General features: G+C 42.7%; 2 protein-coding genes and 1 non-coding gene across 3 annotated transcripts; 1 reads left to right on the forward strand and 2 right to left on the reverse strand.

Annotated features, from left to right (window-relative positions):
* tcpd (T-complex protein 1 subunit delta) lies at window positions 1-14,774 on the reverse strand. The gene is given in 13 exon segments (NM_001140010.1): window positions 1-179; window positions 394-507; window positions 1,043-1,277; window positions 3,324-3,454; window positions 3,793-3,903; window positions 4,022-4,118; window positions 4,356-4,495; window positions 4,680-4,812; window positions 5,570-5,834; window positions 5,987-6,095; window positions 13,790-13,879; window positions 13,975-14,027; window positions 14,500-14,774. Coding segments are annotated over 13 exon segments (1,605 nt in total). The 5' UTR covers window positions 14,612-14,774; the 3' UTR covers window positions 1-164.
* LOC123739880 (small nucleolar RNA SNORA26) lies at window positions 3,091-3,208 on the reverse strand. Its single transcript, XR_006767985.1, has one exon. It is a non-coding gene; the product is annotated as a small nucleolar RNA SNORA26 (small nucleolar RNA).
* Window positions 14,775-15,740: 966 nt separating the features above from the next.
* Window positions 15,741-24,459, forward strand: LOC106585758 (tRNA pseudouridine synthase Pus10). Its single transcript, XM_014172342.3, is given in 18 exon segments — window positions 15,741-15,773; window positions 15,775-15,867; window positions 16,178-16,444; window positions 16,788-16,874; window positions 17,846-17,880; window positions 19,619-19,733; window positions 20,128-20,204; window positions 20,381-20,426; window positions 20,626-20,690; window positions 20,808-20,893; window positions 21,299-21,424; window positions 22,246-22,302; window positions 22,397-22,473; window positions 22,597-22,652; window positions 22,747-22,864; window positions 23,061-23,203; window positions 23,394-23,493; window positions 23,726-24,459. Coding segments are annotated over 18 exon segments (1,620 nt in total). The 3' UTR covers window positions 23,765-24,459.
* The last annotated feature ends 363 nt before the right edge of the window (window positions 24,460-24,822 follow it).

The raw sequence follows: 24,822 nt of genomic DNA on the forward strand, positions 1-24,822 counted from the left end.
TGTCAAAAAACAACTGTTTTATTAAATTACAGAATGCGTCAACTACAGAGGACTTCTGGACATACGGGTCTTAGCAAGCTGCCGGTCCTATGACTCCTTGTGGCACAAGCATGTGCAGTAACAGGCTGGGTTCTTGCTACATCCACAAATCTCCTCGTAACTCCTTATCGGGTGTTCACCTGCAAGAAAGGGGAACATCTTATTACCTTATAAGGACACAGTTTAAGTGAAAGGAGGGGGGGGGGGCTTTCAATTATTAGAGCAATTTATATAGTGTTGTGTGTTTTTTCTGCTGCTGTGTTCCATACTAAAATGGGTATACAAGATATAATGCAGGTTGAATGAGAGGGCAGATCTCCACTAGTGACACCAGAGGGTTGTCTGGTCTCTTACCACGTCGTCAATCTTGAGGATGCTGCGGACCGTCTCGGTGGCGAGGGTCAGAGCGCTGACAGACACCAGCAGAGGCTGCACCACCAGCTCTTCTAGAATGTTGGAGATACCGCCCTGAGAGAGGGAGAGGAATGGGGAAACGAGTCAATACCCTATTCCACATGATAGACAATCGCATATTTTACATTTACATTTTAGTCATTTAGCAGACGCTCTTATCCAGAGCGACTTACAGTCGTGATTGCATACATTTAATTACATGCATTTTTTGTTTTTGTACTGGCCCCCCGTGGGAATCGAACCCACAACCCTGGCGTTGCAAACACCATGCTCTACCAACTGAGCCACAGGAAAGCCCATCTGGTACGCAACTGCAGTAATGTAAATCTTAATGACAAACTGTCAAAATGGAGGTTCTGTATCGAGCTGGTGAATGGCTGGGCCACAAGAGACTAGTCAATGAATAGGCAAATAAGTTTACTGCGAGCACACCAGGACAATGAGGTGTTGTCAAGGCGTGACTCTAGCCTCACGAGACAAGTCACATTTGTTCTAAATCTGAATGTTCAACATTGCATCCTGAGAACCAACTATGGCAGGGTGAAGTATAAAACCAAACAGAATCTAGGAGAGCGTGGCAGGGCCGTACCTTGCGGACATTGATCCCGGCAGTCTTCTCGCCTTGGGCGTGCCTATTGCGGAGCTCTGTGACAGTGGAGATGGGGTTGAGGCCAGCGTTCTCGGCCAGTGTGGACGGCACCACCTCCAGGGCGTCTGCGTAGGCCCTCACGCAGTAAGCCTCCATGCCTGGCAGCGTGCGGGAGTACTCAGCCAGACGCAGGGCCAGCTCGATCTCAGGGGCGCCGCCACCGGCGATCAGAGCCCTGAGAGGGAGAGAAAAAAGGCATCAGTCAAGGGAAAGAGATTCTACAAAAATGACTTATGCTCCATTCTGATGTTAAACTAGTGACAGCAAATATCAATTAGGCTGTAGTAGAGCTGGGCGATATGGACAAAAATCCATATTGCAATAAATTGACTTAATATGCTAACAATAAATGTACAACATTATGTGAACCATAGTTTGTATTACCCCTATAAAACTGATAGTTTAAACGTTGTAGCATTTTTGGTTTATCATCCCAGCTCTAGGGTATAGTGCAAACATATCCTACATTTTCAGATAGGTGCAGATTGAGTGAAGGATACGGGATTGAGATGCACCCCACCAATATATAGAACCATTCAAAAGTTTAGACACCTACTCATTTGAGAGTCAATTTAGTTTTACTATTTTCTACATTGTAGAATACTGAAGACATCAAAACTATGAAATAACACATATGGAATCATGTAGTAACCAAAATAGTGAATCAAATGGAAGTGTGTTGGGTCATTGTCCTGTTGAAAAACAAATGATACACCATCCCATCTGGTTTGGGCTAACGCTGCAGAATGCTGTGGTAGCCATGCTGGTGAAGTGTTCTAAATAAAATCACTGAGTGTCACCTGCAAAGCACCCCAACACCACCTCCATGCTTCACAGTGGGAACCACACATGCAGAGATCATCCTTTCACCTACTCTGCGTCTCACAAAGACACGGCGGTTGGAACCAAAAACCTAAAATTTGGACTCAGACCAAAGGACAGATTTCCACCGGTCTAATGTCCATTGCTCGTGTTTCTTGGCCCAAGCAAGTCTCTTCTTATTGATGTCCTTTTAGTTTCTTTGCAGCAATTCATCTATGATGGCCTGATTCACAGTCTCCTCTGAACAGTTGATGTTGAGATGTGTCTGTTACTTGAACTCTGTGAAGCATTTATTTGGGCTGCAATTTCTGAGGCTGGTAACGCTAATGAACTTATCCTCTGCAGCAGAGGTAACTCTGGGTCTTCCTTTCCTGTGCCGGTACTCATGAGAGCCAGTTTCATCATAGCGCTTGATGTTTTTTGCGACTGCACTTGAAGAAACGTTCAAAGTTCTTGAAATTATCTACATTGACTGACCTTAAAGTAATGGTGGACTGTCGTCTCCCTTTGCTTATTTGAGCTGTTCTTGCCATAATATGGACTTTTTTCTTCTGTTTACCACCCCTACCTTGTCACAACACAACTGATTGGCTCAAACGCATTAAGGAAAGAAATTCCACAAATTAACTTTTAAAACAAGGCACACCTGTTAATTGAAATGCATTCCAGGTGACTACCTCATTAAACTGGTTGAGAGAATCCCAAGAGTGTGCAAACCTGTCATGGCAAAGGGTGGCTACTTTGTTAAACAAAAAAATGATATTAAGAAACACTTTCTTGGTTACTAGATGATTCCATGTGTTATTTCATATTTGATGTCTTCACTATTATTCTACTATGTAAAAAATTGTAAAAATAAAGAACCCTTGAGTCCAAACTTCTGAATGGTACTGTACATAAGTTACCCAAACAAGGAATTTAATGACTGCATAGAAAATAGTTTATTGCAAATGACTGGTAAGCTGGTAGATACTTTGGTGCCCCCCTCCCCTCCTGTTATAAAAATGCGGCATTTTAGATCTGACAAAATGGTTGATATCAAAACAGAAATATCAATGTTTGGTTTCAAGATCTATTGGGATCACAAGGTCTGTTAAGCTGTTTAAAAAGGACAAAATGCACATCCATCACAGCCATTTTAGGTGTATTTGCAGTCCTTCAGAGTAGTATGTTCCTCTCAACAGGTCCAGAGCCAGGGGTGAAGTCCCTGGCCCAGGTTGAAGAGAGGGTTGCTCTGTCCCCCGGAAATGGCCACTTGTGACACAGACAGCAACGAGTGGGCAAAGCTTAGAGGGACTTGTGCTTACTTTTCTATGTAATTATTCCACATCGTCACTGCATGCATCTAGAGAGGCCATTGTTGCTCAGACAGCTGACCAGAGTGGCTGCAGTACCATACCTCTTCTTCACCAGACAGCGGATGACACACAGAGCGTCGTGGATGGAGCGCTCCGCCTCCTCGATCACCAGCTTGTTGGATCCGCGCACCACGATGCTCACCGTCTTACCGGGGCTGGTGCAGCCTGTGATCTATGGAGGGGAACAGGCCAGATAGAAACAGCATTAATTGACTTTCAATGGGAAATGGCAATCAGACGCATGCCAAAGTCATCTTAGAATAAGCTTTTCTAAAACATTCAAAACGATATTACAATTAACATTTACAGCAAAGAACTTTAATTTTTCCATTCATGGAGGTTGGAATACACAGGCTACATGCAATGCCTACCACAACACATTCCAAGGGTATTGTCATTAGAATAAGAGTCTTTTCTTGCATAGATGTGATAGCAGCAAGAAAGCAGTCTCGTATCCAAGCCTGGGAGAGTTTGAGCCAGATTGAGATTAGTTAAAGTGAATTAGCATACCTTGACCAGCTTGCCAGAGCCATCCAGGCTGACCTCCTCTGCCAGCTCAGCGGTGCCCATCATCTCGGGAAGGAACTGATCAATGTGGGCGATGGGCTTGGTGCCAATGGTCTGTAGGGGTGCAAGGTGGGGGGCAAAGTGAATTCAGATTCAAAAGTCAGCCTTTGGCTGTAACAGGATATCATGAACTACAAAGTAAAGACCAATAATGTTATTTTGTTTTTTAAACCTTGCAGATGAATTCAATGTCCTCCCTCTCAATCTCCTTCACCACCATGATCTTCATCTTGTTCAGGAAGTGGAGGGCCAAATCGCTCAGAGCATCTCTGAAAGAAGTACGGAACAATTTTTTTAACCATGTCATCCAGTGATCAAGATAGCATGCAGACACGAGGTCCACCTATGGGAAGAGTATAATATACAGAGGAACCCATGGTAACAGTGCTAATACTTGGCTTTCTGACTACACTCATAAATACATTTCTAGACATTGTGAGAGCAATTGGACAAAGTGATTCGATGACATTATGGTGATGATGTAACGTAATGCCACCGGGTGTTACCTGAGGATGGACTTCTGGATGAGCAGGACGTTGCAGCCCGCCTTCTTGATCTGTTTGACCAGGTTGAGGATGTAGGCACGCTCCTCGCGCAGCACACGGTCCATCTGGGCATAGTCCGACACCACTATCTGGTTGTCCATCTGGATTACGACATGAGGGACCAAAAATTATGAGACAGAATAACAAAACAATTGTAATAGAATGTGAAGATTGAGGGGTAAGAAAGGTAACAGATAAAATACTAGTCGTCCAACGTCACAGACATTGACGAACATGGAAACCAATTTCACCGAGACAAACAGTCAGCGATTGCGATGGACTTACGTCAGTTTTCGGCGGGGACAAGCAGAACTGGATGAGGGCGATCTTGGCCTTCTCCACACGGGACACGCTGGAGTTGACCACCTTCTGGGTCAGCACCAGGCCATCCACCAGCTCACAGTCATCAATGGTACCACTGCAGAGAAACACAGGTCATTATGGGTAGAACATCTGTCTAAGGGCAGCAGTTTCTACCTGGCTGATTCCAAACAAAGGTTCTTGACCATAAGGCAAAAGAAAAAAAAATGTAAAAGAAAAAAACTGCAATCATTTGCATTGTCGATTAAGATCAGTTTAATGTGTGTCCATCCATGCACAAGGATAAACACTCAAGTAGGACATCAGTATGGTTTTGTTGCAGATTACAAAATTACGTTTGTTGCAATAGCTTGTCAGAAGGTGACTGGCAGGGAAAGCAAAGTGGAGCCATTCTGCTAATTGACCGCCTGAGATATATCTGGCACATCAGACATGTCCACGTCCCCACAGAGAGAGAACTGGGGAGTGAAAATGTGCCTATCCAAACTGACTTTCAACTGTAGGAAGCTGTCAAAAGCCTTAGGAAAGGTATGGTATTAGTACGACACTGATCCTAGATTAGCAGCCTACGGTCTACTGCTGGATCATGTTCATTACGCACCTAATGGCAGAAAAGGAACTGCAAAACGGAGGAACAATCTGGACTTTTCCAGTAAGAAAAGCACATTTTCTGTTGCAAAATGTTTTAACATTTCCTGTTGCGTGCCCTAATGAACATGACCCAGAAGTCAAAACGTCAAACAACCCTGTTTGTAATCCTAACATTTTAGTCCTTTAGCAGACGTTCCTATCCAGAACAATTTACAGTACTGAGTGCATGATCTGGACCCACCAGCCTTCCCCTCCCTCCTCACCCCAGCTTCTTGACAATGTGGATATCGTGCAGGTCCACGCCGGTGGCGGTGGCCGGGTCGATGACGCGCATCACGGCGTCCACGCTCATGGGCGCTAGCAGACTGGAGTACTGCGACACCACCTTGGAGCACAGAGAGGTGGTGGCGCTGTTCAGCAGTGTCTCACGGTCGCTCAGGAGCACCGGCTGGCTCATGCCCGTCAGCACCTCGACGCCCTTGTCCACCGCCTTCTGGAACGACTCAGAGATAGTGGTTGGGTGGATACCTGGTGGATAAGCAGAGGACAGGCAGTTAGTATTAAAGCTTTAGGCAGCAGGGACTCAGAACAGATTCTGGTCTAGGAGTTCATGTAATCCAGTGGTCAGCAAACCTGGTCCTGGAGATCATCAACGATGCCATTGGTACCACGTCACTTACCCTTCTGAAGCAACTTGCCGCATGCGTCAAGCAGGGCACCAGCAATCACCACCACCGAGGTTGTGCCGTCACCAGCCTCAATATCCTGTGCTTTGGACAGCTCCACCATCTGAAAGACAAACAGGCAAAACACAGCGTCAAACTCCTGACATTGGTGATCTCTTAAAGGGACAGAAGCTAGAGAGGAAAGTCCCCAAAGGTGCCTTTCAGAAATAACCTTCAAGAAATGTTGAATAATAGCTCAAATGACAGTCCCTTGCCAGATGTTCAAATCAAATTTTATTGGTCACATAAAACACATTGCGAGTGTAGCGAAATGCTTGTGTTCCTAGCGCCAACAGTGCTGTAGTATCTAACAATTCACACAAATCTTAAAAGTAAAAACGGAATTAATATATATTAGGAAGAGCAATGTCTGAGTGGCATTGACTAAAACACAGAATACATACGAAATGAGTAAAGCAGTATGTAAACATTAGTGACTAGTGCGCTGCAGTATTTTCTCTCCTGTGTTACTTCAAACATTTCGCTACAACATCTATGTGACCAAAACAAATTTGATTATTAAAAGTGGCTAGTGATTCCATGTCTACAGTGCATTCGAGAAGTATTCAGACTAGTGATGCACTTAATTTTAGCACCCTTTAAGGCATTCTAGTACAGTTACACGTACGGACGCAGCGGTCTAACACCGAACCCAAACCGGCTGCGCACGTGTGCCATCGGGCATAAATTTATTTTGTCCCACTCCACCAAACGCAGGTTAAAATATCAAAACAAACTCTGAACCAATGACATTAATTTGGGGACCGGTCGAAAAGCATTAAACATGTATGGCAATTTAGCTAGTTAGCTTGCACTTGCTAGCCAATGTGTCCTATTTAGCTAGCTTGCTGTTGCTAGCTAATTTGTCCTGGGATATAAACATTGAGTTGTTATTTTACCTGAAATGCACAAGGTCCTCTACTCCGACAATTAATCCACACATAAAACGGTCAACTGAATCGTTTCTGGTCATCTCTCCTCCTTCCAGGCTTTTTCATCTTTGAGCTTATATGGTGATTGGCATCTACACTTTCATAGTATTACCACACGACCGGCAAAACAGTTCGTCTTTCAATCACCCACGTGGATATAACCAATGAGGAAATGGCACGTGGGTACCTGCTTCTATAAACCAATGAGATGGGAGAGGCAGGACTTGCAGCGCGATCTGCTTCAGAAATAGGAATGACTTCTATTTCAACCCTCGGCAACGCAGACGCTCGTTGGTGCGCGCGAGCAGTGTGGGTGCAATAATTGAATAACATATTCCTCAATTTATTTTGCAACGCTCGTACATGCGACGCAGGCGGTGTAGTCAGGGTATAGAAGGCACTGCATCACATCCGGCCATGATTGGGAGTCCCATAGCGCAGGGCACAATTTGCCCAGCATCGCCCGGATTTGGCAGTCATTATAAATAAGAATTTGTTCTTAACCGACTTCCCAGTTAAATAAAAGGTCACACACACACAAAAAAAACGTTATTTTGTTAGCATTTACGTAGGTCCCCATTACCAGTAAAACATTTGAAAACAGATTTCTTTCACTTACTGGCCGTTTCGTTGTTCAGCCGTTTCATTCTCAACCAGGATTTATACTGAACGTCGTTTGGGTCAATGCGTGTCAAACAAGATCATATTTAACGTCAAATAAGCTTGTTGAGCAATCAGGACCTGAATATGACTGCATGTCACAATTTAAAGCATACATTGTTTTTTATGTAGTTAACACACTATCACTCATATTTCATGCGTCACAGCGATTCATCGATACGTATGCCATGATGCTGGTGAAGTTGTCTCGCGCACCTACAGTGCTGGTCATAAAAAAAATAAAAAAAAAAGCTAGCTAGCTCATGGACGCAAACAATGTTCTTCCCCAAAAACATAGCAAAACGACATTGTTTGTCGCTATAGTTAGCTAGCTAAAAATAACCCTAATTTATAAAGACAGTTCTTAATTAATGGTGATCGGACCCATCTATGTGAAGCTAGCCACAATAAGGATTAGCAACAAGTGGACTTTGTGGTTAGCCTTCAAAATAAAAGTATGGCATAATTCGATTTGCATCACTGTCAAATCCAAGATGGTAGCCAATCAGTTTGTCCGTTTGTATGTCTGATCTTTGAGAGGAGTTACGTTTTAATGACCCTGATCACAGAAGCAAATAATTGATGTGAAGGTGGATGCTGTATATAACTTATTTTTTAGATCTGTCTATTTTACTTGTACAAAGATTTCGGATTGAGAAGGCCTTTATTTTTTTCTACACCTTTCTGGATTTGGAGCTCGCCGAGTCAGGAGCGTCTGTCTGCACGCAAGGCCTGCTGCGCGAGCACAGGTGCACACTGAAGGCTAGGAGATATTGGATTGGAAAACCTAATGTACCGTGCGAAAATCTACGTTGTTCTACACAACGTCTACGGGTCGTTGCACAGCTGTGCTGAAATACCTCTAAAACCGGCATTGTATCTGTTACTGTGCCTGCTCTTTACTCAATGCCATCCAAGATTAAATAGGCTGAATTAATTAACGCTGCCTTATGCCCTACAATTTGCAAACACTCCGAGACCATCATGGCAATACCACCAGGTACTCGTCTCTCTGCAATTACATTTGTACCCCTCAAACGCAACTGGACCTACACTTGATGGCATACTTCCAAAATCTCAAACTATTGAATGACTTTTTATCTGTGTCGAAAGACTCGTTCGTTTTATTAACTGACATTGGTGCTGGCTCCACCAAGTCCTCACGCATTGGGCAACAGATATATTGTTATGCTTTTATTGTTGATCTCTGGTAATGTGGGCCGGTAGATACCATGCAATCTCTACCCACTCATGATTTTAAAAACAGAGCAGGTTTTGGCCTCTTGAATGTTAATGTCAGAAGTCTATTTCCAAAAATAGACATGATTACAATATGGGCTAAAAGGACAAATGCAGACGGAATGTTTTTTTCAGAAACTTGGCTAAAGAAATGTGTTAAATAACTTGATTTCTATCGATGGGTACATGGTTTTTAGAACGGATCGGATGAGTAGAGGAGGAGGGGTTGCAAGTTATGTGATATCCGAGTTTAACACCTCGGAAATTCCCCTTGATTACCAAAGCTAAACACTTTGAATGGCTTGCGGTTAAAGTGACCTTATATAAGGACTCCCACATCACTGTAGTCGGCTGTGACAGACAGCCCTTGGCGTCGGGGGACGCACTTAACTCTTCCGATGTCCTGCACAAGCTAAATGACTCAATGCAATATTTTAGGAGATTTGAACTGGGACATGCTTACATCTGTATCAGACTCTTACATTAACTGACTGAATCTCGCTCAATTAAATGTGCCTACAAGACCGAATCCCAGAGCACCTAACAAATCAACGCCATTGGACATTCTAACGAATACCTCTCACAAATGCACAACGACTGGGATTTCAGTAATCACTACGCAATTACTTGTGTTGGATATACCAACAACAAAAAAATGACCAAAGCAAAATTTTAAATTAAGCCATTTTAGACAGTTTGATGAGCAAGCGTTCTTACATGATCTGTATCATACTGTCAATATTAAGTCTGATTCCCGATGTTGACACTGCCTGGAACTATTTTTATATTAGTCGATTTGTGATAAGCATGCCCCTGTGAAGACATTAAGAATCAGTGGAAGGGACAATCCCTGGTTTTCAGATAACTTGGCAGAATTAATTAGAAAGAGAAATCTCTTGGGCTCAAGCTAAACATACAAATGTTCCTGTTGACTGGGCCTCCTTCAGAGCACTAAGAAACAAATGCACAGGACTGATCAGGAAGTCCAAATCAGATTACTATTTAAAATACAGTCACAGAGAACCTAAACAACCCTACCAAGTTCTGGAAGCTAATCAAATCAGTGGCAGGTTCTAATGTATCCTCTGGCCTTCCTGACCATTTAATGATGGATTCTAATGAAGTGAAGGATAAAGCCCATATTGTAGGGATTTTTAACAAGCACTTCACATCTGCTGGTTCAGTTTTTGATAATAGTGGGGCCCAGGCCTCGAATGTAAGCTCTGTTACAGTCAACTATGATATAGGCCCTCGTGAATCATTTTAACTTTGAGCCTGTTTGTTATACTATGGTCTATAATGCACTAAAGGCTATAGACACTAAAAAGTCTGCAGGTCCAGACAACCTGGACCCCTACCTCTTAAAGATAGCAGCTGGTATTACTACTGAACCTGTGGCTCACCTTTTCAACTTGTCGCGACCAATTCCATACCCATCATTTGGAAATCAGCTTATGTCCTCCCACTGCTAAAGGGTGGAGATCCCTCAGATACTAATAACTATCGTCCTATCTCCAAACTCCCTATCCTGGACAAAGTCTTTGAATCCCTAGTGAACTCAATTAAACTTCTTAATTGAAAAGAACATACTGAGCGGGGTTCAGTCTGGCTTTAGATCGGGGCACAGCACCACAACTGCAGCTATGGCAGCGGCAAATTACATCATTAATGCACTTGAAAAAAAAGCAACATTATGCTGCTCTGTTAGATAATAATCCACAAAGGCCTTCGATTCAGTTGACAATGAATTGTTGCTAGCTAGACTCAAACATTGGTCTCAGTGAAGGGGCAGTAAATTGGTTTAGGAACCGTCTTTGACAGAACACAATGGGAATATACTGACAATCACGAGTCTAGCTTTCTGGAGATTAATAGAGGTGTGCCCCAGGGTTCCAGTTTAGCTCCTGTGTTCTCAATTTTCATTAATGATTTGGGAAATGGGATGAACCAGCAAAGTCACATCTATATGCAGATGATAGTCATACACTACCGTTCATAAGTATGGGGTCACTTAGAAATGTCCTTATTTTTGAAAGAGGCAATTTATTTTGTCCATTAAAACATCAAATTGATCAGAAATAGTGTAGACATTGTTAATGTTGTAAATGACTATTGTAGCTGAAACAGCTGATTTTTAACGGAATATCTACATAGGCGTACAGAAACCCATTATCAGCAACCATCACTCCTGTGTTCCAATGGCACGTTGTTAGCTAATCCAAGTTTATCAATTTATAAAGGCTAATTGATCATTAAACCTTTTTTGCAATTATGTTAGCACAGCTGAAAACTGTTGTGCTAATTAAATAAGAAATACAACTGGCCTTAGACAACTTGAGTATCTGGAGAATTATTAATTTTTTTTAAAGCAAACCGCAAATTCCACTATTGTGCCTAATCCTTGTGGCTAGCTTCACAACACATAACCCGGTCTGGGCGAGCCTCACTAGCCAGATGAAGCTAGCTGGCTGCTTATAATGTTAGCAATGGGTAACAGGGTTAAGTAGCTGGCTTGCTATTTATTTTCAATGGAAGTTCAATTTCAATAGGCAAACAACAAGTAGCAACCTAGATAATACTTACAAGGATTTCTAAATCATTGATAAGAATAAATGAAAATGAATGCAGTTCCTACTGGTCATTGTTTTCAGGCTGGTTGTATGGGTGCTTGCTAGGTAACAAGCTAAAGCTAATTAATCCAGAAGTTGCGGTTGAACAAACAATGCTTTATTACCAACGCGGTATTGTAAACATCGTTTGTGGCCGGTGTTTGCAGACTTCTGTACAGCTTTGACAGTGCTACTGTATATTTTTTGACATGCAAAGACCCAAACGGCATCCATAGTATGTATGTCGTAAAGCTAATAGCAGTGACGCTATTACTGTGTAACTCCGGTAGGGCAACATCTGAAGAACAGCGCACTTAGTGTGTACCGGTGCTTGACCAGTCGGTGAAAGCCAACATCACCCACGACAGAACGGTTGATTGTCAAGGGAAATTAATTCCATTATCTTGGTGTTAATGGATTTCGCCTTTCGAGTTGTTTCACTGAAATGGTCTTACTCTTTCAAATGACTGCTCGACTTGTTGACTGCTCGATCCACACAGCAGACATTGTGGGCTAGTTTAGGAATGCCGTGTTGTACGTACAGTGCAAAATGTTACGTGGCGTCATTACATCATAGGTATGCACGACAGCTTTGACATTGGTTTTGCACATTGGCGTTCAACTAGAAAGTCAGCCGATACCGATGTTGGCATTTAACTAATATCGTCCGATTCAGATATGTATCGGATTCAAACCCCTTAACCTTTTCCACAATTTGACAAGTTACAATTTATTAAGGAGTTTTCCCTATCAATCTATACACAATACCCCATAATGACAAAGCAAAAACAAATTGTTGCAAATGTATTAGAAATAAACTGAAATACGACATTTCCATAACTATTCAAACCATTTTACTCAGTACTTTGTTGAAGCATCTTTGGCAGTGATTAGCCTTGAGTATGACGCTACAGGCTTAGAACACCTGTATTTGGTGAGTTTCTCCCATTCTTCTCTGCAGATCCTCTCAATCTCTGTCATCTTGAATGAGGAGCGTTGCTGCACAGCCATTTTCAGGTCTCTCCAGAGAAGTTCGATCGGGTTCAAGTCCAGGCTCTGGCACTCAAGGACATTGAGACTTGTCCCGAAGCCACTCCTACGTTGTCTTGGCTGTGTGCTTAGGGTCGTTGTCCTGTTGGAAGGTGAACCGTCGCCCCAGTCTGAGGTCCTGAGCGCTCTGGAGCAGGTTTTCATCAAGGATCTCTGTACTTTGCTCTGTTCATCATTGCCTTCCAGTCCCTGCCACTGAAAAACATGCCCATAGCATGATGCTGTCACGGTTTCCTCTAGACGTGACACTTGGCATTTAGGCCAAAGAGTTCAATCTTGGTTTCATCAGACCAGAGAATCTTGTTTCTCATGGTCTGAGTCTTTAGGTGCCTTTTGGACAACTAAGCAGGTTGTCATGTGCCTTTTACTGAGAAGTGGCTTCCGTCTACCCACTACCATAAAGGCCTGATTGGTGGTGCTGCAGAGATGGTTGTCCTTCTGGGAGGTTCTCCCATCTCCACAGAGGAACTACTAGAGCTCTGTCAGAGTGACCATTGGGTTCTTGGTCACCTCCCTGACTAAGGCCTTTCTCCCCCGATTGCTCAATTTGGCCAGGCAGCCAGCTCTAGGAAGAGTCTTGGTGGTGCCAAACTTCTTCCATTTAAGAATGATGAAGGCCACTGTGTTTTTGGGGACCTTCAATGCAGCAGAATTTGTGTTGGTACCTTTCCCCATATCTGTGCCTCGACACAATCCTGTCCCGGAGCTCTAACGACAATTCCTTCGACCTCATGGCTTGGTTTTTGCTTGGACATGCACTGTCAACTGTGGGACCTTATATAGACAGGTATATGCTTTTCCAAATCATGTCCAATTAATTTAATTTACAACAGGTGGACTCCAAGTTGTAGGAACATCTCATGGATGATCAAAGGAAACAGGATGCACCTGAAATTAATTTTGAGTATCATAGAAAAGGGTCTGAGTAAGGTATCCGTTTATTTTTTATAAATTTGCAGACATTTCTAAAAGCCTGTTTTCGCTTTGTCATATGGGGAATTGTGTGTAGACTGCTGAAAACAAATATATTTAATCAATTATAGAATAAGGCTGTAACATAACAAAATGTGGAAAAAGTCAAATGGTCTGAATACTTTCTGAAGGCACTGTATGTATATAGAGCAGCAGCCTCTAAGGTGCAGGGTTGAGTAACCGGCTAGTGATGGCTAGAGCAGTAATGCAAATAAAATTGACAAAGAGGCCCAACAATTGTAGAGGACAGCACAGAAACTTGAACATATCCCCAGGTCCTTTCTCTTGAACCTTACCATCTTGGCTGCAGGGTGCAGCACCTGCATCTGTTTCAGGATGGTGGCCCCGTCATTTGTGATGGTCACGTCACCCTTCCCATCCTGAATCTGTAAGAATCAATTCCTCTTTTAGTTACAGACAAAATGACCAAACCTTGAGAGATGGTGTTGAGAAGTTGATGTAAATGGTTACATTTAATTACCATTTTGTCCATGCCCTTAGGGCCAAGGCTGGTTCTGATGCATTCAGCGACAGCTGTCAACCCCCAAAAAAGTGTTACTTTCACAAAGAAGACCTACCCATCTAACAGTAGGATACATTCATTAGACAATGTTTACTGCTTGACTACTGAGGCAGACAAGCGCACACATGCATGTTCATGACAGCTCATTTGGTCAATTCTTGGTCCCAACAAAACTAAGTCACTGATGGCTAGTTAGCTAGTGCACTAATGTCGATCACAATAGTGTTTGGGGCTGCATGAACGATGTAAAGAATAATGATTTGCTCTGTAACAGATTCTTGTGGAGTCATGCTAGCTAACTGGGTACCAACTTGTGGCTAACGGTTACACTGCCCATACTGAGCCAGCAGTAGCATCCATTCATTAGCAAAGGGAGTGTCGCAGCAGCTGATGTTATGGAAACTCACTGTAGCAAACAACCGTCAGGGCCAGGGTCAGTTATTCGTCCAACAATGCAATACGAATGCTGTATTTGTAGTTTACCTTTTCCTGCTGAGATGTTACTGAACCGAATCTGTGCTGGCTTGTCACGGTCTACATATGCCCCTCGTCCTTTGTTTTTCATCCCACCATTTGGCATCTTTGGTGCAGCCATTGCTTATTTTCGTTGGAAGATTTTACTGAAATACTTATGATGGGAACAGCTGTACCCCAAAACACAGAAACGGCTGCTCGACTTCAGATGGGTTGAGATTCGGATTTATCTCCCGCTCTGACTAGAACCTTCTAAAGCCACCGGTTTCGACTCTTGTAGAAAAAGGACCCTTCTGTCAACTTCGACGGCGCCTTGATATGACGTTTTAGATGTCTAGCAATTTGCCTTGCGGTTTTATATGTTGGGATGAGACGAAGCAAGTAGGTCACTGTGTGCATCAAACTAGCTTTTATTTGTACATTTTAAATAATGAATATGTATATACAGTCATATACAGGTACTGGAAGTGATATTGTATACAATTAAAGGGACTTGTGGTGTTGATCAAAATGATAATATCCACCCTCATCAATATATTGATCTATCTGATTCGATTAGTTGTGTCTACTTCTGATGACGTCATGTTCATGTAACATTTGCTGCATGCTGAGAAACCAAATGACTGAACCACAGAGTTTCTAAACCATCTTTGACTGAACTGTGTTCTTGCTCTACATAGACATTTGATTATCGTACAAATACTGTAATTCATTTGCCATTCAAGGTAGGTTATATGAGTAGGTTCGTAAGCTTGTGCTTATTTGTGTTCTCAGATAAAGCTAACTAGCTAGCTTAAGAACTACAGTAGCGAACTACTGTAGTTACATAGGCTAGCAGCACATCATAACATCAAATGCATCAACATCCACACAGGGCTGCGAGTGTGACCTAGTGCTAGCAATGTGTACACAGGTCTCAGAGCAAGCAGCCCTTTCCAGTATTGTATAGTAGTACAGATGAGATTTTACTTCTGAGTTAAGAGTTTATAGCCCCCATATCTATCTTTGTAATGCAAAGTGTGCATGCAAGCTTTGCTGCAGCTCTCAATGATTGTAACCTCACCCTCAGTGTGTGATATGTTATTAGCATTGTGATGTGTATATTATATTACTCTTAACCTATAGTAGTACTGATTCTACTGAACTCTGTCAGCTAAGTTGTTGTAGTAGATTTGCCAGACATAAGTGTACTTTCATCTTTCTTACTGATCTCATTCATCTATGATCTCTGTCCATTTTACAGCTGTATTATGTTGCCCCTGAAGGAGAAAGATAGACCAATAAGTGAAGAAGCTGCTGGAAGCTGGATGCTGCGCCCGCTGTGTCCTGAGGTTCTGCTGCTTGGGGGTGCAGTCAGCCTACCGCCAGTCTTATGAGGTCAGTGCTTTTGCTGCATTGTATTGTCTTTGCACTTAAAGCAGGGACAGACATACAGACATTTCAGAGATTCAAGTGCAAAGACAGTTAAGTAGCTCCAACATTCTTCTTTGTAGGTAGTCTCGGCTTAAGGCTTTGCGTGAAAGCCTGTGGCAGACGCTACTTTGTAGGTAACCTAGGTATTCTCCTTTAGAATAATTGTGCCCATGATCTAACTTGCTGTCATATATTGGGTGAACTGAACTGCAGGCAGACATTTTAATATATATTCTTTGATGCTGAATAATGTTTTTCTGTTTGTCATGCTCAGGATACAGCAAAGGAGCTTTGTGCTTTCATCAGTGATTCAGAGAATAATGAATGCCAAGATGCAGCCGTGCTGGAGCAGCACACAGAAGACCCCCCTAGTAAAAAAATTAAGATGGATGCCGCGGAGACGGACGTCCAATCAGAAGGCGACTCTGCCGTGGTTCCCACGGTGATGGAGGAAGGCGACGCCAAGCCAGCGGACTCGGACGTGTGTGCGGTGTGCCTGGGAGTTCTACAGGAGTTCTGTGATGAAGCCTATGCCATAAAGGTGTGTTTGGTCACTATTAATCCTATTGCATTCGGAGCCACTGTTGTTTTACATGATACCTATGACTAAATATGTCTTCAGGTGTGTCCCAAATGACACCCTGGTCAAAAGTAGTGCACTATATAGAGAATAGGGTACCATTTAGGACACAACCTTGAAGATTAAAATGAAAAGAAAGACCTTTGTACCTGCCTAGTGATCAAATACCCCATCATCACCATCGTCAGTCAATGCTCCAGTCTACCAGAATCTGCCTCAAATACCACAGCTTGAGGCCTAAGAGGACAGAACCAACAATGGAATTTGGGGGGATTCATGACACTGTTTTTGTGTATGTGTGCAGATATCGGATGTGGTGAAGGCCAAAAACTACCAGTTTGACACGATGGTACTGTCTGTCTCCCTGCCGGCCCAGCTGTCTGTCAGAGAGGTCAGTGGTTACATTGTAGGCCTTGGCTGATAACTGATGTCACGTAATTGTGTACCTATCAGATTTGACATTTTTTTTAAATTTCACCTTTATTTAACCAGACAGGCCAGTTGAGAACAAGTTCTCATTTACAACTGCGACCTGGCCAAGATAAAGCAAAGCAGTGCGACACAAACAACAACACAGAGTTACACATAAACAAATGTACAGTCAATAGCACAAAAAAAAATCTATGTACAGTGTGTGTAAATGTAGAAGAGTAGGGAGGTAAGGCAATAAATAGTCCATAGAGGCAAAATAATTACAATTTATCATTAACACTGGAGTGATAGATGTGCAGATGATGATGTACAAGTAGAGATACTGAGGTGAAAAAGAACAGGAGGATAAATAACAATATGGGGATGAGGTAGTAGTGCAATGATAGGTAAGCTGCTCTGACAGCTGATGCTTAAAGTTAGAGAGGGAGATATAAAACTCCAGCTTCAGTGATTTTTAAATAAAATTCGTCCAGTCATTGGCAGCAGAGAACTGGAAGGAAAGGCGGCCAAGGGAGGTGTTGGCTTACAGTATATTCAAATGGTTTGTCTCAAAACAACTTCCATTCAATGGAAAAGTATGATTATTTCAACCTCAGTTGATTCTGTCATACCCACACAGTCAGTATAGCCTGGACCCCAGTAGTTCTATACAGTGTGATGTGTGGAGTGAGAGACTACTATACAGTCAATAATGCAGTATCATGTCCCTGGGTTGGCCGTTAGAGGGCGTAGTTACCTCATAGTTAGTGGTACTGCTTCTGTCTAGTATAGAGACTAGAGTAGACTAAAGTGCTATCGCTAAAGCCATTGTTTCTACAGATGTGGCATTCCCCATTAGGGTGTGCATGACGGATGCTTGTAAACAGACAGGATGTTACTCAGGACGTTTCTGAACATGTACCCTCCTCTCTCTCTGCCACACCCCTACAGCACTCTTGTTGGCTGCATGTAAAGAAGGAAGTGAGGTAAGTTCGCTTCACCAGAGTGGCGTCCATCTATCTAGCCTAATTTCTTTCCATTAAATAAATCATTCTAATCCCAAAGTATCATTACATCACTACAACACATTGAAATACTATATTATGAACACTCATCTTTCATGTTACCTTTTATAACCTGTCATGTCTAAGCCGGGGGAGGGGAGGGCGAAACAACAGTTTCTCTCCCCCCCCCAATTTTTTTTTTAAAGGAAGTTTGTTCTGAAGGCTGTCCAGTATCTGAGAGAGATAAGAAAGGTCAGGCAACATTTCTTTTTTTTCTTTTTTTTGGCACTAAACAGCCTCCATATGCACTACCGTTCAAAAGTTTAGGTTCACTTAGAAATGTCCTTGTTTTTGAAAGAAAAGCAATTTTTTTGCCCATTAAAATAGCATCAAATTGATCAGAAATACAGTGTAGATATTGTTAATGTTGTAAATGACTATTGTAGCTGGAAATGGCAGATTTTTTATGGAATATCTACATAGGCGTAGAGAGGCCCATTATCAGCAACCATCAGTCCTGTGTTCCAATGGCACGTTGTGTTAGCTAATCCAAGTTGATCATTTTAAAAGGCTAATTGATCATTAGAAAACCCTTTTGCAATTATGTTAGCACAGCTGAAAGCTGTTTTTCTGATTAAAGAAGCAATAAAACTGGCCTTTTTTTAGATTAGTTGAGTATCTGGAGCATCAGCATTTGTGGGTTCGATTACAGGCTCAAAATGGCCAGAAACAAAGGACTTTCTTCTGAAACTCGTCAGTCTATTCTTGTTCTGAGAAAAGAAGGCTATTCCATGCGAGAAATTGCCAAGAAACCGAAGATCTCGTACAGCGCTGTGTACTACTCCCTTCACAGAACAGCGCAAACTGTCTCTAACCAGAATAGAGAGAGGAGTGGGATTCCCCGGTACACAACTGAGCAGGAGGACAAGTACCTTAGAGTGTCTAGTTTGAGAAACAGACGCCTAACAAGTCCTCAACTGGCAGCTTCATTAAATAGTACCCGCAAAACTCCAGCGACAACGTCAACAGTGAAGAGGCGACTCCGGGATGCTGGCATTTTAGGCAGAGTTCCTCTGTCCAGTGTCTGTGTTCTTTTGCCCATCTTAGTCTTTTATTTTTATTGGCCAGTCTGAGATATGGTTTTTTTCTTTCTTTGCAACTCTGCCTTCTGACCAATTTTATGTTATTTTAATGGACCAAAAAAATGTGCAAGGACATTTCTAAGTGACCCCAAACGTTTGAACAGTAGTGTATACTTCCATCCATTTTTTTCCAACTGGTACCGGGGGACCTTCAGACAAGTCTTTGAGGCCTGTGGACGTCCTAGACCAAAACAACCGACATGTTCGTGAGAGTCGCACCCATATTAGTGTGTAACCCAAACTGTTCGAACGCTACAGACAGAAGTTGCTATACCGACTTCAGACGAGTCCCAAGACGCTTGTGGGGGGGGGGTCGTAGAGAAAAACAGAGAACACCATTGTGTTCGTGAGAGTCTCATCTTTCCATAGAGTAAAAAACCGTTCAGATGATTTTGTGAGAAGACCTAAGTCTCATGGTGTGACAAACACAGCTCTAGTTCTGTCACGAGACGCATCCAATGCAAAAAAAAACTTTTATGGGGATGTTTGTATTATGCTAATTCGATTTCCACGAGGGCGCAGACATCTACCTTAGGGGTTTTTAATACATTAATTACGTTGAATTTGTTACTAAACAGGGAGAAGTCTATATGCCTCGATAAGGATGATGTCATCCAGGTGAAGGAGGCCTTCAAGTGGACCATGCAGGGTCTGGTGTCCAAAGAGCTTGGTGGCGTACCTGTGGTGACCAAGGTCAGTGACCAGTGACCCGGAAGTAGCCATCCAGTAGCCTCACTTGCTGATGGGTCGGACACCACTGTTAAAAACAACTTGTCATACAGTTACTGTACAAGGCACTACTTGTATCTATAGCAATAACCTGTAATGAGCTAGCCTGGTTCCAGATCTGCTTGTGGTCTTGTCAAGTCAATTGCTATTATTGTCAAGAAAAACATGACCGGGAGGCGGCACAAACAGACTTGCACTCAGGCTAGTAATGTGAGTGTTCTATTAGTGAATTTACCCTGGTAAAATGAAGGCAAATAGATCAAATGTAAGTGACAAAATTATATTCATTCCTGAAATGTATTTTTATTCTTGATTTGTTTTTGTTTATTCCTGTTTTATTTTCCTCTTTATCCCACAGATCAGTCGACAAACTGAACAGTTTGAGGTGGGCGTGGGGTTCACACATCCAGAGACGGACTCAGACTGCCACTTCCTGTAAGTCCTCCAAGCACACTCCTCCTCAGGGTATAGACCAGATGAATAGATTGACTAGACAGCCAGATGGATGGATAGATATTATAGGTGTAAAGGCCAGCAAAATACATGTAATATTGTGGAGTAGCATTTTTATGAAACTACTTTCTACTTCTCTGCTTTATTCTTGCAATCAGGGCTGGCATCTGTTCAGACTGCTTCAAACCAACTAAGAACAAACAGGTGAGTGAAAAAGCCAATTGGAGCCATGTCACGTGACATTTGAACAAAATGGGTCGTTGGTATAAATGGTTTTGATAAGTTCCATGTTTTTGTCCAATTGCTTTTTTGTTACCAATGGCGACATGCTGCTCATTCTTTGTCGTTCCAAGTCTTTCTGTGTTACTGTCTTTTCTCTGATCTGTAGTTTGTCTCACAACAGAATGTCTTCACTAGAATGGCCGTAGTCAAAGCCCTCGAGAAGGTTTCCGATGAGAAGTTTCTAAAGTAGGTGGTCATGTTATTCTCGTTTTTCTTTTTTCTGTTTCTCTGTCTTCACTCTTTTGAGAAAACTGACAATCTAACTGCATGTATTGCTTAATGATATTTATTTTCTCTCTCTAGAAAGTTCCCCTGTCCCCCTACACGACCAGCGAGGAAATGCATTGCTCAAGACGCCCAGTGTCTTCACGTTTCTGTATTTGTGGCGGGTAAGGTTGTTTATGACATCCCTTTTGGATGATTTGAACAAAAGGAGGGCTTTGAGATTATCAAGAGTGGGGTCATTTCACTTCGGGAATGTATTCAGTTGGGGGCGAATCCTAACATCCTATTAGGTAAGTCGAATTTTCACTTATTCCTCCGTTGACATCAATGCATGGCTAAGTAAAAGTTGGACTTAAGGAAAAGTTAGGATTCACCCTTCATGGTTAGGGGCTCGTAAGTAAGCATTTCACTGTAAGGTCTACACCTGTTGTATTCGGCGCATGTGACTAATAAAATTTGATTAGATTTTTTTCACGGCTTGGGATTTTTCTGTTATTTACAATCCAATACTGAAGAGTTGTTTTTAAGGGTTTGACTTGACTCCTTTATGTTTGTCCCTGTTTTTTTAGGGAGGTACAACAAGTTCTCCCGCACCCTGCCCCAGACCCCCTGGGTGATTGACGGAGAGAGGAGGATGGAGTCCTCGGTGGAGGAGCTAATCGCCGCACCCCTCCTCTCCTCTTTCCGGGCTGAGGGTGAGCATATACTGGGTGGTGTTCAGAAGGGCACACTGTAGCAATGGGAAACAAAACTCTGTGTTCTTATTGGATGAGTTCCGGTAGAACCTCCTTGTTTCGCTCTGTTTCTAAATGTTTTCTCCCGACTGAACCTCATAGGCTCTACACATTATTACCTAGGGATAGATAGACCATAGAGATAGATAGAGGGCCCAAAAGCCTGTTTCAGCATGGGCAGCACCGTTGAGGACTTTCACCATTTTGAAGTAGTCATCAGAAGGGATCAGCCAATGAATTATACTAGTGTCCTGACTTTGAGGTCATTAAAGATCCCATGGCACTTATCGTAAGAGTAGGGGTGTTAACCCCGGTGTCCTGGCTAAATTCCCAATCTGGCCCTCAAACCATCACGGTCACCTATTCATCCCCCTCCTCTCCCCTGTAACTATTCCCCAGGTCGTTGCTGTAAATGAGAACGTGTTCTCAGTCAACTTAAATGGTAAAATTTAAACTAGTGAGCAAACATGCCATAACTTCAGGTGGCAGGAAATCGGCAACCTTGGCTTCATACCTGTTCAAACACACTGCAGGTAGCAGTATGCACCCTTTCTGTTCTTTTGCCAATTCATAGAAGTAGTATTAGAAGAAAATGTACTAATTCAAAAGAGATGGCCTAAATGGCGCTGCCCATGCTATCACAGATGCCATAATGGGACAGATGCAATGATCCAATGTCTATCTAAGTCGATGAGAAAGACAGATCCAAAAGAATACACTGGTGAAGGAATCTGGTATCTCAAGTAATGTCTTTCTCCTCTTTTCCCCTCTGGTCTTTGCAGGGTTTAATTTCTCCTCCTCAGGAAGGGAGGACGTTGATGTGCGTACGCTTGGAAATGGTCAGACACACAACATACATGTATGTTTACACATCCCCAGCCTTTGTTTCCGTCAATGTGAGGTGTAAAGAGGTGTCTCTATCCCCATTCGCAGGTCGTCCGTTTGCACTGGAGCTGCTAAATCCTCACAGAGCCAGGTTCAATAAGGCAGAGGTCCGACAGCTGCAGGAGGTACACACACACAGCGTCTCTGCAGGGTCACACACACAGCGTCTCTGCAGGGTCACACACACAGCGTCTCTGCAGGGTCACACACACAGGAATTGACCACAGCCCTATCTTTTCTTCTCACAGACCATCAACCAGTCCTCGGACAAAATCAGAGTACGAGATCTACAGATTGTAAGCAGGTGAGCAACGCAGTAGAGAAATGTGTCTCACTTCTGTCCAGAGACCTAAGAATGATGCTGACAGATCATACTCTGTGTGTTTGTGTGTGCGTAGAGATGCTATGGGCCACATGAAGGAGGGTGAGGAGGACAAGACCAAGTCGTACACCGCCCTCATATGGACCCAGAAAGCTATCGACAAAGACGACATCACGTTCTTAGAGGAAACCAAGGTGAGTGTTCACAATGCTATCTTTAAATGGCATTGTTTTCATATACAATCACAGTGGTTAAACATCTTGGTTGTAGTTTATTTTATGGTATGTGTTTTATAATCTTTGGTTTGCTCATTCAGTGTAAACAGTACCTTAAAATGAAAGTTCTGCCTACCTACGGTATGTGTTGATAATCTTTGGCTTGGTCATATAGGAGTTGAAGCTAGCACAGAAGACGCCACTAAGAGTGTTGCATCGCAGGCCGCTGGCCGTCAGAGAGCGGGTCATCCACACCATGAGTACATGCTTCCTGGACACGCATCACTTCCACCTGAAGCTGCGCACGCAGGCAGGGACGTATCCTTTATACAGAGAGAAGCAAAACAGTGAGATACACGAAATCATACACAAACCCACACACGGAGGTATTAAGGTTGAGAGACATTCACAGTGATATACTTACGCACACACACAATAACAAATTAATACATTTTCTTTTTTTTATCATGAACGACTCACCCAATGTCAGTACCTTAGCTGTTCCCAGTTACATCAAGGAGTTTGTCCACGGAGACTTTGGTCGCACCAAGCCCAATCTGTGTGATCTGCTGAAGACTGAGACTGATATCCTAGAGCTGGACGTTGATGTGGGTATGTTGACAAAAAGTATCTACCTTTTTGTGGGATATTAAAATAAGACACTGTGCACAGTGATTATTGTATAAAAAATAGCAAGACAGTTGAAAAGTTCACATTCATAATTTAAAGGGATAGTTAAGCATATTTCGATATAGAAAATTGCTGGACTATGATTGAAAATGCAGGTGAATCAAAAGGATTCTGATGAGTTTAGTCTTTCTCTCTCTGTGCGTTCCTCAGTCTGTAGATGTGGACTGGCCACCCTCCATCCCGGAGTGAGCCTCGTCTCACTGATGCTGTTGAGGATTCCAAAAGGAGCCCTAGTTCTTTCTGATGGGCCATACCTCCACCTATTGGGCTCCGTTCCACTGATCTCTAGATGATATAGATAGTGTCAATATATTTGTTTGTTTTTCTTTCAATACAGATTATGTTGAAATGACTGAATCTGTGCAGCACGTTTGCTGAGCTGAGGCCTTGAACTGACATATACATGTCTTTGAGAGCCGTAGCAGGGACAGGGTGTGAATGGCACCGCTGACGGAAAGAACTACAATCCAAGTTAATTGTACTCAACTGGTGTCCCAAGTCTGAATTAGTCTCCTATTAGGAGAGGATGAAAAACAGAAGTGTTTCAGCCCTCCAGGACAGACATTGAACAGCCCTTTCATAGAGCATAGGGGTAGTATATGGTCAGTATTTTGTGTGTATTTCCCTCTACTGATTTAGAGGTTTTTGTTCAGCCTTAAAATATATTGTCCCATAGGCAAAAGGAGAGCAATGCTATACTTTTTTTGTATGAATGAAAATATTTGAATGTGATGTCTCCCATCAGCATAATGTTCCCCCATTGTACATCCCATCCAAATAAAGGCCTGGGACATGTTCAATTGTGCACACAATGGAAAACTTTTTGGAACGGAAAACCAAAACATTGTTTCATATTGGACAAGTCCAGGTATGGTGCTTTTCCATTTTGACTTACCCCAAAACCAATGTGTCGCTAGTGTTCTATGTTAAAGGGAAACGTGAGGATTTTGGCAATCTACTTCCCTGGAGTCACAGGAACTCGTGGCTACCATTTTTATGTCTCTGCGTGCAGTTTGAAGGGAGTTGCTAACCATTGCTACCGCAATGACTGGAAGTCTATGGGTAGCAGATACCCAGACTTCGTCATTGCGCTAACGCTAGTTAGTTTCACGAGAAAATGCTATCTCTAGCTTCCTTCATATTGGACACAGAGAAAATTGTATCCACAAGTTCATGTGACTCTGGGAAAGTAGATAAAGGGCCTCTTTGCCAAAATCCTGATGTATCCCTTTAATGTAGGTGCTAGT

The sequence above is a fragment of the Salmo salar genome, chromosome 02 (genome assembly GCF_965601325.2).
Source record: "Salmo salar chromosome 02, fSalSal1, whole genome shotgun sequence".
Taxonomy (NCBI): Eukaryota; Metazoa; Chordata; class Actinopteri; order Salmoniformes; family Salmonidae; genus Salmo; species Salmo salar.